General features: G+C 40.8%; 1 protein-coding gene across 1 annotated transcript in view; it reads right to left on the reverse strand.

Annotated features, from left to right (window-relative positions):
* The window catches only part of USP9X (ubiquitin specific peptidase 9 X-linked), a 316,211-nt gene that overhangs the window by 139,631 nt on the left and 161,020 nt on the right, over positions 1–15,560 (reverse strand). Inside the window, 4 exon segments of the mRNA XM_040338099.1 lie at positions 555–795; positions 4,509–4,720; positions 6,298–6,393; positions 10,412–10,754. Coding sequence (XP_040194033.1) covers positions 555–795; positions 4,509–4,720; positions 6,298–6,393; positions 10,412–10,754 — 892 coding nt within the window.

Raw genomic sequence — 15,560 nt, forward strand, 5'->3', positions numbered from 1 at the left:
CATCTGGGGTGCCAAGGTTCACCATCACTGGTCTAGTTCATCATGCTTTTAAAGGTTTAAAGTTCAGGCAAGGTAAAATTTCTATAAACAAAAGGTGCTACTACCCCAGAAGGTAACATTTCTACGCATTTTTTTTTTTTTTTTTTTTGCTGGATGTATTAAGGATTCTTAATAAGGGATCATATAGGAGGGACAGATGAGAGGATACGTTTATTTCTAAACATGGGATTTCTTAGTTGTTCCAAATAAAAAAGGGAAAAGTTTTCTCAATCTATTACTCGTTCCTTGGTCAATGGCCATGTTCAAAGCATGCAAATAACTCTAATGATATCATAAGAAACATTACTAGAATATCTCAGCAGATTTTTTTAATGAGGTCAACTAGAGTGAACACCGATTGACTCTGCCCAATACTCTGAATCTACGGATCATTTGTCCTTTTCACTAAAGAAAATGAGCTATTAAGACAGAATGGTAAAAAACAAAAGAATAAACAGAAGTTGACATGTTTAGGTTAAAAATGTAAAGAAAAAAGGCAAAACTGAGAAACTCACCGTTTTATCTTTCAAATTTAGCTGGCCAATTAGTTTTCTGTCTTCAGAAGGATCTATAAGCTCTCCACCAATAAACAGTTCAACCTTTGTATGTGCGCTGTTGGCTTTGATACGGTTCAGTATGCAGCGACGAACTGAACCTATTGTGTCATTTGTGTGAGACCAAATATCCAAATCCTCCACCTGTCTGCCTTGATTTGGAAATCGCACAACCAGGGTAATGTGCTTCCCCCGGAAAGCCCTGAAAAAAAAAAAACACAACATACATTAGGATATTTCAATAGCAGAACAAAAATCTATATATTATATATTAGGACCGTAAAATAGCAGCCGATTGCAGTCTGACCTTTTCAGCAGCAGGCTATGCAGAAGCAGGAAATGCTGCACTTTGTCAATCAGGAATCTGACCTAGTCCCTAATAAACACAAATTTTCTGCCTGCTCTGCAAATGATAGCAATAGTTGTACTTTGCTTCAGGTGACCCTGTCCCAGCAACAGCGGTAAACCCTTGGAAGCTATACCCAGACCCCACACCACAAAGCTGGCCAAGAATGCCGCTTTGGGCACTGGATACTGCATGGGCACTCACCTTTCCACTTGGGAAAACATGCAGTTAAGCCCAAGAGTGCTACACAGGTCCAGAGCCATGGTCCATTTCTATGGAACCCTTCAGGGGTATGGCCATCATCATGCTGTTTATTGTACTGTTACTGTAGCCCCATAACAAGACATAATACCTTACTTATTTTGACCCCTATCAACATGTATCCTTAATAGTATTTTTTGAAGTTCAAAATATCAAGAAACTTGTATAAAACTGTCACTTTTACAGCGTTAAACTTTTCAAACTTGGCGCTGAAAATGTCACCATTCTGAGCTTAGTCTGAGTATATGCGGCATCACACCACAGGTCACACTGTCTACCCTCAAAATCACCTAGAGCCTTTTACAAGGTACTCCCGTTTGCCACAATGCTTTGCTATAGGACAGATGACACAGATTTCGCTGTACTCCTTTACAAAGACAATGAGTTCAGAGAAGAAAAAATGGCTCCTCATTTAGGGACTGTGGCCTATATCAATCAAGGAGTCATACAGCCTTGAAGATATGTAAGTGTAGCGCTTAGAGTGATATGTTAAATATCAAAATACCATGATATATGTAAATAATTACACAAAAGATAAATAAATGTGAAACATGAATAAACAGTCTGTGCAACCCTTTGGGAAAAGGGAAAAACCAATGGATGGATAATACAATGTACTTAATGTGATATCCAGTGAAAACCAAAATCCAACAAAACTTAATATTCAAAATAATTAATATTGTTGAAGTTCATTATCTCCACATTTCATTCACGTGAGTGAGGGAAGAAGATGCGTGACTTCTAAAACGATAAAATCCCACCACCGATAAAAGTGCAGGCTTACCAGAACTTATTGACCGCTAGTGGCATATGCCAAGAGAGGTCAATCAAGGCTTACTATGACGGATGTCAGAAAACGATCCTTAGCCGGGAATTGTAGACCCAATTGGATGATGTATCCGTAGATGGAATAGGTCCCCAGGGACAGACGGGAAACTGCACTGGTGCAGTTTCCCGTCTGTCCCTGGGGACCTATTCCATCTACGGATACATCATCCAATTGGGTCTACAATTCCCGGCTAAGGATCGTTTTCTGACATCCGTCATAGTAAGCCTTGATTGACCTCTCTTGGCATATGCCACTAGCGGTCAATAAGTTCTGGTAAGCCTGCACTTTTATCGGTGGTGGGATTTTATCGTTTTAGAAGTCACGCATCTTCTTCCCTCACTCACGTGAATGAAATGTGGAGATAATGAACTTCAACAATATTAATTATTTTGAATATTAAGTTTTGTTGGATTTTGGTTTTCACTGGATATCACATTAAGTACATTGTATTATCCATCCATTGGTTTTTCCCTTTTCCCAAAGGGTTGCACAGACTGTTTATTCATGTTTCACATTTATTTATCTTTTGTGTAATTATTTACATATATCATGGTATTTTGATATTTAACATATCACTCTAAGCGCTACACTTACATATCTTTTTGTCACTTTTGCTTTTTTGAATAAGCTGTGTTAGCAGCTACCATTACCGCACTATAGGCAGCGCAGGGTATTCACTTTTCATACAGCCTTGAAGGAAGCAAGCCTGATCACCTTATGGAGCGAGAAGCACCGTCCAGCGATCCACATCCCAGGAATGGACATCTGGAAGGCAGATCACCTCAGCTTTCAGGGCCTTTAACCAAGACATTTTCAACCTGATGTGTGCAAGATAGGGTACTACAGGCATAGATAGCCTAGCCTCCAGATTCAATAAGTTACCTGTTTGTGCCCATGCCCAATGATCCTCCAGAACTTGCATTGGATATTCTGATAACCCCCTGGGTTGAATTTAGACTGTGTGCCCTTTCACTGGTGCAAGAGATGAAACCAGTGATTCTCATTGCACCAAACTTGCCCAGAAGAACCTAGTACACTGACATACTCAGACTTCTTAGAAGACGAGCCCTGGCCTTTCAAACAGGTCAGACCATGCTGTATCTGGGCTCCATCCTGCTTCTCAGACTCTGTTTTTAAATAGCATGGCTATCGAAGCCATGACCATTCACAAAGAGCAGCATGCTTCGCACATGTGCAGTAGGGCACCCTTGCAAGAAATGGCAGCAGCAGCACCCGAGAGCCGAAGGAAAATTCGGCCAGGGTGAAGACACCGCTGGATTCATGACCTGATAAGTGTCATATTAAAAGTCAGCAGCTACAGTATTTGTAGCTGCTGACTTTTTTTCCTGAAGGAGCCTGGGGACAGAAGTACTTCTAAGGGACAGGTTTTGCCTTGTCCATATTAACACAAAAAGCTTAGCTTTCCCTTAGAAAAACCCTTTTGATTAAAAGTTTTTGCAACCAAACCAACGTTACAGCACCTTGTGCTTTTGTGGGACCTCAATTTGGTTCTCTCTTCCCTGCACAAACCACCTTTTAAATTCATCAGGGAACTTCCCTTGGAGGAGCTCTCTTGCAAAGTGGCTTTCTTGGTGGCTATCACCCATCTCTTGCAAAGAGCCATTCCTCGATCTTTACAAAGTTAAATTAATCTTGTGGCAAGGAAACTCCTTTCCTCCCAAAGTGTCAAGCCTTCCACCTCAACAAAGACATGGTTTTCCTTCTTTGTGTCCCGCTCCTAAGCAATCAGAGATTGCTCAACTACCTTGATATGGTTAGAGCCAACAGAGTAGAGTATCTAAAATCTACAGCTTCCATCAGGAAGACTGACTGCATATTTGGTCTAACCCGAGGACCACACAGGGGATATCCTACTTTAAGATCCACCAATGTAGATGGATAGGACAACGCATCTCAAAAGCTCAAAGACTATAGCTCCTGCATCAATACGTGCTCACTCCATCAGGACGGTAGGAGTTTCCTGGGAATTATGACATCAAAAGTCTCTGTTGGCCAGTTTGTAAGGCTGTCACGCGGTCTTGTGTTCATACCTTTTCAAAGTTCTACCAGGTGGACGTCCAATTCTCTGTGGATGCAGCTTTAGGCCACAAGGGTCTTGCAGCAGCACTCCAAGTTGGATCCGTAGACCCTTGTTATTGTTCGACCTGTTGGCACCGTTCCATTTTCCTTATTGTTGCCTACCTTTCTCACTCACTGCTTGGGACATCCCAAGGTCTATGAATATTAGGCCTCTGTCATGCACTGTATGACTATGATAAAGGGAATTTCAACTTAACTGTGAAGTAGGGTTAGAGGGGAAAGAAACCCCAAAAGCTTTGCCTGTGTCCAAGCTCATGAAGGTACCATCCTATAACCCAAGGTGTATGAAAATCATGCCAGTGTTCTGTATTGCATGCCAAGGTATGGAATTTACTTTTATTGCAAAACCCTAGTTACTGGCAGCGAGTAAAGGGCACACCTAGACATTGGAAGAATTGTCCTCTCTTCATGGTAGTCGCTATCACATTCATTTATATATTCTTTCAGGACAGTCAGCACCCTGACCATTCGTATTGCTTCTTGTCTTGCACAATTAATACTGTCTTTGTCACCGTCCAAAACACACAATGTGTCATATGAAGCTTTTAAACGATCAAAGCAGGATTGAATGAAGTCTTCATGTATCTCCACCTAAAAAACAGAACGTGAAAAATAAATAAAATCAGATACCACTCAATACTAAACTTTAAACCAAACAAATGAATGATCATTTATAAAAAAAAATCTGATTAAAACGTGAAAACAGAAGACATAAGGTAAAAGGAGAAAGCGGTTGATTCGTTTTTTTTTATTGCCACATATACTCCCAGTGGCATGTACACTCTTCTACGAGAAGTTTGTCAGCTTTCCAAAGAAAGCGTCCTTGGCAGCTGTAGAGCTGACCAATCACTTTTCATTCCTACCAGAGTCATTTTAGTGTATTAATCCCTCTAATCCAATCCCTGTAAATACCCTGTAAAAGAAAAAAAAAGGGGGGGGGGGGGCTATGATTACCTATTCTGAAGTCACTCTGGCTGTCTCATAAAATAAAGTCTATGGGTGACTATCGCCCAGGCTCTAACACCATTGTCAGCTGTCCCTCCTCTCCACTGAAGTAGGCACAGGGACCCAATCACGCGACTAGACGAGGGCAGCTTCAGAATAGCCAAGTATAGTGTTTTGTGTGCAGTGATGTTGGAACAGGGAGGGGCCATCCCCAAACTTCCCACAAAAATGGGAGCATGAAAATGTCTTGGTATGCCGACGCCTTAAGAGTTCCCTTCACTGGAACTAAGGAACCAACTCCAACCCCTGAAAAACAGCACCACACCCATAATCCCCCCTCCACCAAATGATTTGGACCAGTGCACAAAGCCAGGTCCATAAAGACATAAATGAGCAAGTTCGGGGGTTGAAGAACATGACTGGCCTGCACAGTCTGCTCTAATTCATCCCAAAATTTGGGTGGAGGGTCAGGACCCTGTGCAGGCCAGTCAAGTTCCTCCACCCCAAACTCACTCATCCATGTCTTTATGGACCTTATTTTGTGCACTGGTTCAAATAATTTGGTGGATTGGGGGGGGGGGGGGGTTGTGGTGTGGGGTTGGCCCCTTCGTTCCAGTGAAGGGAACTCTTAAGACATTGGCGTACCAAGACATTTTGGACAATTCCATGCTTCCAACTTTGTGGGAACAGTTCGGGGATGGTCCCTTCCTATTCCAACATGACAAAGCAAGGTCCTTAAAGACATGGATGAGCACGTTTGGGGTGAGGAACTGGACTAGCCTGCACAGAGGAGTCCTGACCACAACCTGATAGAATACCTTTGGGATGAATTGGAGTGGAGACTGCGAGCCAGGCCTTCTCGTCCACATCAGTGCCTGACCTCACAAATGCGCTCCTGAAAAAAATGGTGAAATATTCCCATAGACACACTCCTAAATCTTGTGGACAGCCTTCCCAGAAGAATTAAAGCAGTTATAGCTACAAAGGGGTGGGCCAACACTATAATAAACCCTAGGGACCAAGACTGGGATGCCATTAAAGTCAATATGCTTATAAAAGGCAGGCATCCCAATACTTTTGACAATATAGAGAACGCCAAAAAAAAAAAAATAGATAGATAGAGATCTATCTCCAGCAAATTCCTTTGTTATGATGTTTCAAGAAAGAAAATCACGCATTACTGCATTTTTAAGATCAATACAAGTCGTTCCAATAATTCTTACCTGATTTACTTGTAACCTGGGTCCGAGGTTGGTGTAGATTTCTTTTAAAAGATCTATTGCTCGGCTTGCAATGTCATCGCTACCCTGAATTACAACCTATATAACAATAATAAGAGGTTAAACACAATGCTTTTAAATAACTTTCTACACGTCAAGAGGAGTTTTTGGTTCTCTGTATCTCGGAAGTGTTAGCAGAAGCAAGGTACCAGAAAGAGCTTATTTTCCAAATTACCCAATTTCATAATTGTTGGCCAAGTGCAATGGTCACAGCAATCAACAAACACCAGATTTACATAAGAGATCAGCAATGCTTTGTTACAGATTCTACTTTATTTCTCATTTAATCCCCATACTGCAACATTTTTAGGCTGGGTACATACAGCAATTTTAAAGCCCATAAAATTATTATTGTAGTAAAAGGCACACCCAGCGCCAGGTACAGCCACTCAGTTTATGGATACAATAGGCAAAAAAAAAACGACTCAATGATACCTAATAAAATACCTCAAATACCACCACAAAAAATACGTACATTTTGTTTGGGCACAGCGCCGCACGACCGCGCAATTGTCAGTTAAAGCAACGCAATACCGTATCGCAAAAAGCAGCCTGGTCATTAAGCAGCCAAATTTTTCAGGGCTGAAGTGGTTAACAATGCACTGACACCCTCTGCAGATCACAAGACAATGTGTTTTGAAAGCAGTGCGGAAAACTTGCATGAACTGTGGGTTTCCTGCACTGTGTGAACCGGGGCCAAGTTGCGTTAGTTGAGGATGTTGCCCTGTCTGCTCTGCAACTACTTTAGGCCGCTTTCACATTGGCAGCGGAGGTGCGGTGACGGTATACCCGCGCTATTTTTAGAGCCGCTATACTGTCGTATTTACCGTGATATTCGGGCGCTAGCGGTGAGGTTTTAACCCCCGCTAGCGGTCGAAAAAGGGTCAATACCGCACACATTGCGGGCGGTATTACCGCGGTTTCCCATTGATTTCAATGGGAAGGCGAGGTATAGGAGCGGTAAACACCCCGCTCCTATACCGCTCCAAAGATGCGGCTAGCAGGACTTTTGGAGCGGTCCTGCTACTGCACCGCTTCAGTGTGAAAGCCTTCGGGCTTTCACATTGAAGCCTGCAGGGCATGATTTTTTCATGCGGTATAGCAGCGCTATATTTAGCGCTGTACCGCATGAAAAACGCCTCAATGTGAAAGGGGTCTTAGTTTTTTTGAGGTAGGCAATGAATATGGTAGAGAAAAAGAATACTGCGCATACCACATAGAAAATAAATAAAATTAAGCAGCGACTCAAAAATGTTATACAACATAAATGATACAAGACAAAAAATGGAGTTGCGCTAAAAAAAAGGGATTGAATGTGTCTTCGTGATAAGACATGTGAGAAAAAATTATATATATAAAAAAAGCAAGTGCAAAATATCTGTGAATATTAAGATGGAACAAATATATCTATAATGTCCAGATGAAAAGAAAAATCTTTCTTACAAAGTCTTTGATAAATAAAGATGAAAAAAAGTCCAAAATAAGTAAATAATGTGAACGTATTCAGTCTTTATAGTGTTGGGATGACACACAACCGCAATAGATGAATAAAGTAGAGAGCCACCACCAAACAAAAATACTGACCCTTACCAGAGTCTGCGATCCCTAAAAGGGATCCGATAATGCAGGGAGTAACACAATCCAATGGCTATATGGGAACGTCCCTCCTGATGTAAACGGGGTCCTCAGTAATCACTGATGGTGATACAGAACATCCAAAGAAAAAAATAATATACTAACATAGTGTAAATCCGTGATAGAACAATCCAAACACAGAGAGCAGCACCGAGTTATTGATTGACGGACAGTTGTGGTAAATAGAAGGATAACCACCACCAACGCACACACTGAACCTTACCAGAGCCTATGATCCCAAATGGGGATCAGACAATGCGGGGAATGATGTAATCCAGCACAGACAACCAGAGCGTCCTTGATGTTATGGTCCTCAAGGGTCACCAATGGAATGGCAGAGTGTCCATAAAACAAGAAAAACTCATCCTGTAATACCGCAATAAATTTTAATAAAAAGATGAAGGGATGCACTTACATTTAAGTAGAAAATAACAGCATAAAAACACATACAGCCGGCCGGCGTAGCAGAACGTGGATTCGTCCTCAGCGTGCGGTGAGGTCAGAACGTCGCCTCCTGACGTTTCGTCTGAAAGAGACTTGATCACGGGATGAAGTCTTTCAGACGAAACGTCGGGAGGCGACGTTCTGACGTCACCGCACGCTGAGGACGAATCCACGTTCTGCTTTGCTGGCCGGCTGTATATGTTTTTATGCTGTTATTTTCTACATGAATGTAAGTGCATCCCTTCATCTTTTTATTAAAATTTATTGCGGTATTACACAATGAGTTTTCCTTGTTTTATGGACACTCTGCCATTCCATTGGTGACCCTCAAACCATAATATCAAGGACGCTCTGGTTGTCTGTGCTGGATTACATCATTCCCCGCATTGTCTGATCCCCTATTTGGGATCATAGGCTCTGGTAAGGGTCAGTGTGTGCGTTGGTGGTGGTTATCCTTCCATTTACCACAACTGTCTGTCAATCAATCACTGGGTGCTGCCCTCTGTGTTTGGATTGTTCTATCACGGATTTACACTATGTTAGTATATTATTTTTTTCTTTGGATGTTCTGTATCACTATCAGTGATTACTGAGGACCCCGTTTACATCAGGAGGGACGTTCCCATATAGCCATTGGATTGTGTTACTCCCTGCATTATCGGATCCCTTTTAGGGATCCCTTTTTGGTAAGGGTCAGTATTTTTGTTTGGTGGTGGCTCTCTACTTTATTCATCTATTGCGGTTGTGTGTCATCCCAACACTATAAAGACTGAATACGTTCACATTATTTACTTATTTTGGACTTTTTTTCATCTTTATTTATAAAAGACTTTGTAAGAAAGTTTTTTCTTTCATCTGGACATTATAGATATATTTGTTCCATCTTAATATTCAGATATTTAGCACTTGCTTTTTTTATATATATAATTTTTTCTCACATGTCTTATCACTAAGACACATTCAAGCCCTTTTTTTAGCGCGACTCCATTTTTTGTAATGAATATGGTAGGCATTGGCTAAATTGGAACCTCATTTGACAGGCAATAGCCATGATTTCTCTCCAAAATTATCAGACTAGTTGCTAGCAACCATCAAAAAAACTAACCATAGAAAGAACAATTCTTTAAACATCGTTTCTAATCATCACTTTGCTTACAAGCTTTCAAAACTCATTTAAAGCTGAAAGTGGTTGTAAAGGCAGAAGGTTTTTTTTATCTTAATGCATTCTATGCATAAGATAGAAAGCCTGTGTGCAGCAGCTGCCCCAGCATCCCCTAATACTTACCCGAGGTCCCTCTCTGTCCAGCAATGTCCACGAATGTCGCAGCCATCCGAGATTCTACTTCCTGATTGGCTGAGATACAGAGCGGTGCCATTTGCTCCTGCTGCTGTCAAAGTCAGCTAGCCAATGAGGGGAGAGAGGGGGCGGGACTCCGTGTCCTATGGGACACAGGTGTGACTCAGCTTGGGTGCCCCCATAGCAAGCTGCTTGCTGAGGGGGCACTGGACAGGAGGGAGGGGCCAGAAGCAGCAAAGAGGCACCTAAGAAGAGGAGGATCCAGGCTGCTCTGTGAAAACCAACCGAAACAGAGGTGGCAAGTATAACATGTTTGTTTTTTTTATAGGGGGGGGGGGGAGACGAGACTTTACAATCATTTGAAGTATATTCTACTTATATATTTTCTTTTTCCTGGTTCTTCTTTCACCCCCTCATAAATCAAAAGTGAAGTGGGCGCTATCTGATTTGCTGCAGCTTCTAATACACACGCAGAAGCTTGCAGTGAAAGCAGAGTAAACAATTTCAGCACAGAAGAGAAGCCTGAACTACTGTGCAAAATGGAAAGGTCAGAGTTCAGCGTAAACACTAAAACTTGGTACAAAGCATCCAACTTACAACAATGTGTTGCAATTCATATTTTATATTTACATTTGATATAGATGCCTTGATCAAAAATTAAGGGGGGGAAAGAGCACTTACCCTCCAGAGATAATCAAGCCCTATAAGCTCTAAATCATCCATCATGTAGGCTCTGCGTTTTGCTACAAGTTTTCCTTCACGACAGTTAACAGCTTTAAAAAAACGCTCAAAGCACTTCATGCCATTTTCTGTTAGGAGAGATGGATCCAGCTGTAGCACGTTGTTTTCAAAGAAATCTTTATTGATATCTGGGTCCAAATCTGGCTCATCGCCCATGAGCTTGGAGTACCACTTGAAACAGGCTTCACGGTCACAAAGGTAAACTGCGTTTTCAGCCAAGCACTTCCAAATCTGTTTTGCTTGGGGTGCACAAAGCCAAAGCTGACCATCCTTCAATAAAAACCTAAAATGAACATTGCAAAATATGTCAGACAAATTACATTACACAGATATGAGTAAACGTGTCAAAAATAAAAAGGAACATTGGTATTATTAAAGCGGTGGTTCCCCCTAAAACAAATTTCTAACAATACATTCGTAAGACCCGTTACACTGCGGGTAGGCTGACTTTTGTTGTTTTTTAGTACATACCTCGATCTCGCTGTTTCGTCCCTTGGCGGTGGGCGTTCCTAGTTGATTGACATTTCTCCGACGGGCACATACGTGACGTCACGACTTTCCGAAAGAAGCCGAACGTCGCTGCGCAGGCGCCGTATAGAGCCGACTCTATACGGCGCCTGCGCAATGACGTTCGGCTTCTGTCGGAAAGTCGTGACGCGCAGTAAGCGCCCGTCGGAGAAACGTCAATCAACTAGGAACGCCCACCGCCAAGGGACGAAACGGCGAGATTGAGGTATGTACTAAAAAACAAAAGCCAGCCTACTCGCAGTGTAACGGGTCTTACGAATGTATTGTTAGAAATTTGTTTTAGGGGGAACCACCGCTTTAAAGCGGTTGTAAACCTTAAAATTTGCACTTTTACCTACAGGTAAGCCTATAACAAGGCTTACCTGTAGGTAAAAAGAATATCTCCTAAACCTGTACGGTTTAGGAGATATTCCCCTCGCAATGCGGGCGGCGCATGCGCAGGGGGGATCCACGGCGGAAGATCCGGCAGCCGCCGGACCCTGCCGATTTTAAATCTCCCGCGCGCATGCGCGGGAGTGACGTCATCGCCGCTCCAGCCAATCACAGCGCTGGAGCGGCGATACCTGGAAGACACGCCGGAGCAAGATGACATCTCGCTCGGCGTGAACCAGGTAAGGGTTGTTCACCTCGTTTTGAGGTAAGTATTTCATAATCAGCTATTATGCGGTGCATACTAGCTGATTATGCATTTTGCCTTGCAGGTAAAAAAAAAAAAAAAAAAATTATATATGCGGTTTACAACCGCTTTAAACAAGTTTTATAAAGCACCAACAGTTTGCGCAGCGCTTTACAACATGAGGGCAGACAGGACCATTACAATACAATAGGAATCAGAGGGCCCTGCTCATTAGAGCTTTCAATCTAGGAGTTGAAAAATACATTGGAGGTGATGGAAAGTCGCTTTTACTTTGTTAGAATTCTATGTGATGTATTGTATTGAACAAGCAACAATCGTGGATCCACCATCGCTTTTAAGAGGGTGGTAGAGCAGGTATTCAGGGATTCTGAATAGGAATACCATCCACTTGAATGGGTTTTGTAAGGCATTGGTATTGCCTTACAAAACATGATATGTCGTATAAAAATGTGCCACAATGGTTAAAACTGCAGACCAACTGCCCCCAGTAATCTGTGTAAAGGAGGCCTAATATAGAATTTCTTAAATTTGTGAACCACTTCACGCCCAAGAATGTTATTCTTGAAGCAGGGAACATTTAAATCGCCTGCTGCCCAGCGAATATATCTATATACACACACACACACACTTCACATTTTTGTAAATATTTTATTATAGCTTTTCATGTGACAACGCTGCAGAAATTACACTTTGCTACAATGTAAAGTAGAGTGTTACAGCTTGTATAACAGTGTGAAATGTTCTGTCTCCTTAAAATAATGGTGGCCACACAAAATATTGACACTTTGGGTCCAATTTGGACATCTTCACTTAGGGGTGTACTCACTTTTGTTGCCAGAGGTTTAGACATTAATTGCTGTGTGTGTCGAGTTATTTTGAGGGGACAGCAAATTGACACCGCTATACAAGGTGTACACTCACTACTTTATATTGTAGCAAAGTGTCATTTATTCAGTGTTGCCACAGGAAAAGATATAATCAAATATTTACAAAAATTTGAGCAGTGTACTCACTTTTGTGAGATACTGTATAAATAATTTTTTATATATCTTTTTATTGGAAGCGGTAACGTCAGCTGCCCACAGAAGAGATTGAGGATCATCCATTTTTCAATCTCTTGCGACAAACTAAGCCAGAACTTACAAGGAAACAATCACTTCCAGCTTTAAAGCGGTCTTTCCCTGGCCGTTCCAGCCAATAACTAAATATCTGGTAGACCCCTGATGTCTCCAAAGAGTAAGGAAATAATTTTTTTTTTTATGAAAAACATTCCCCCCCCATACTTGCAAACAAATGTCAATGTGCGTGTAGGTCTGGCACGCAATAAGTAAACAACAATTGCAACATACATGTGAGTTATCATTGCGAACGTCAGAGAACATTTATTCTCCTGACATAGCTCGGGTTTAACTCTAAACTGATAACCTAGACTTAAATAAAATTGTCCATGGGCAACATTTTACCATTTTACAGGTGTGCGCAATTTTAAATAAACAGGTTTGATACTCAATGCAACATCTTATTTTAAAAAAGAAAATAGTTATTATATTGTGCTTGTGTACTTGAGTATATTTGTTCCAAAAAATATGCTTTTGATAAACAGCTACGCAAATATTGTGTGAAAAAACAAACAAAAAAAAACAACTGCAACAGCCAGCACTTTATTCTCCGGGGCCTTGGCTTTAAAAAAAAATATATATATATATATATATATATATATATATATATATATATATATATATATATATATATATATATATATATATATATATATATATATATATATATATATATATATATATATATATATATTCTCTAGGAAAAAAAAAAAAGGCACATTTTACATGAATGTGAAAAATTAAATAAATAGCCCTGGTAGGCAAGTAGTTAAACAGTCTACAAAAATGAAGTACAAATATATTATATGGCTACTTGGTACAGTTCAAACTCATGCTTTAGGAACTACGGCACAATGTTTTAAAAATGAAAATAGTACAAACACATTACTTTGAAAAAAAAAAAAAAAAAAACGCATAAAGCAGTAATAAATTCAAAAACAAAAATGTGTTCAATTGCACCTTACAAATTCTTAGATGTGGTAGCTGCATTTTTTATTTTATTTTTTACCCCTTTATTTTCACCTGGTGATACGGCCAACAAGTGTTTTTTTCTCAACTTACTTTAACAGACCAAGCTGTCCAGACAAGGTAGCATATAGAGGGTTGGCACAAACCAATAAACACTAACAGGGGTGAAAGGGTCATACTGTGTTTTGCGATTTAAGACTGGACTGCTACTTTAAGAGTATTCTTTTTCTTAACAGTAAATAAGTATATTGTTATGTAATCAGTAGGTGTGTGTTGAAATCGAAACCCGAAATGAGGAACTTACGTATGTGTCATGAGATGCTCTGTCTGGAATTATAAGGGGGTTGTCTAGGTGACATTATGTGAGCTAAAAATGTGTCATAATTGGTAAAGTGCATATGGAAAGGAAACTTATCATTTGAACTAGTACCCCTTATTGGTGGTAAATTATTAGTAATGCCCTTCTTTTGTATTTTACTGTATTAGCCCAAAATAAAACTGAATAGTGTATTGGAATCAGCCAGATTTGTGTCAAGTTTGTATATGCTGCTCCCTGTGCACAAAGTTTGGGTGTGGTCAAGGGAGTCAGCTAGCAATAAGGCAATTATAGTTAATGATAAAAAGAGAATAATCAGGACCAGTGGTTATAGGTCAAAGGGCTACCCTAACCAGGGGTGCTTACAATAGTCAGCTTTTATACATGTAAACCTTTAGCAAAAAAGGAAAGTCTACTGCAACTAAAGTGTTAGCTGGAGTTCATCTTCAATTTGTCAGTCAAGCCAATCTAAATCTGCATTTAACACGACCCTCTCACCAGACTGACAATGCCAATATCCAAAAGGTGTCTTATTTACTACAGTGAGGGAAAATACATTTGATCACCTGCTGATTTTGCATGTTTTCCCACTGAAAAATAAATAACCAGTCTATAATTTTAATGGTAGGTTTATTTTACAGTGAGAGACAAAAAAAAACATTTCAAAAAATGTATAAATTGATCTGCATTTTAATGAGTGAAATAAGACATGACTTGGTAAAACCCTTGTTGGCCATCAGAGGTCAGACATGTGTTGTATATGTCCATCAGGTTTGCCCACATCTCAGGAGGGATTTTGTACCACTCCTCTTTGCAGATCATCTCCAAGTCCTTAAGGTTTCGAGGCTGACATTGGACAAATCAAACCTTCAGCTCCCTTCACATATTTTCTATGGGTTTAAGGTCTGAAGATTGGCTAGGCCACTCCAGGACCTTTATGTGCTTCTTCTTGAGCCACTAAATTCTTGCCTTGGCCGTGTGTTTTTAGTCATTGTCATGCTGGAATACCCATCCATGACCCATTTTCATTGCCCTGGCTGAGGGAAGGAAGTTCCCACCCAAGGTTTGATGGTACATGGCCCGTCTATTGTCCCTTTGATGCTGTGAAGTTGTCCCGTCCCCTTAGAAAAAAACACCCCAATAGCATAATATTTCCACCCCGATGTTGGACAGTGGTGATGGTGTTCTTTGGGTCATAGGCAGCACTCCTACTCCTCCAAACACGGCGAGTTGAATTGATGCCAAAGAGATTTCACTGGTTAATCAGACTAGGCTCCATTAAACCAACATCCGCAAAGGGTATCCCAAGCATAATGTCTCTCGACATTATGATCTTATGCATAATAGAGACCCTTCTGGTTCAATATGGCTTGAATATTGATTGGGATGTCAACAGCTATATAGACAACTCATGAATTACTGTATTTATTGGCATATAACACTCACTTTTTTACCCTGAAAATAGAGGGTAAACTGTGCCTGCGTGTTATACGCAGGGGGCTGTGGAAAGTTTTTTTTCCT

This window comes from Rana temporaria, chromosome 2 (genome assembly GCF_905171775.1).
Source record: "Rana temporaria chromosome 2, aRanTem1.1, whole genome shotgun sequence".
NCBI classification, from domain to species: Eukaryota; Metazoa; Chordata; class Amphibia; order Anura; family Ranidae; genus Rana; species Rana temporaria.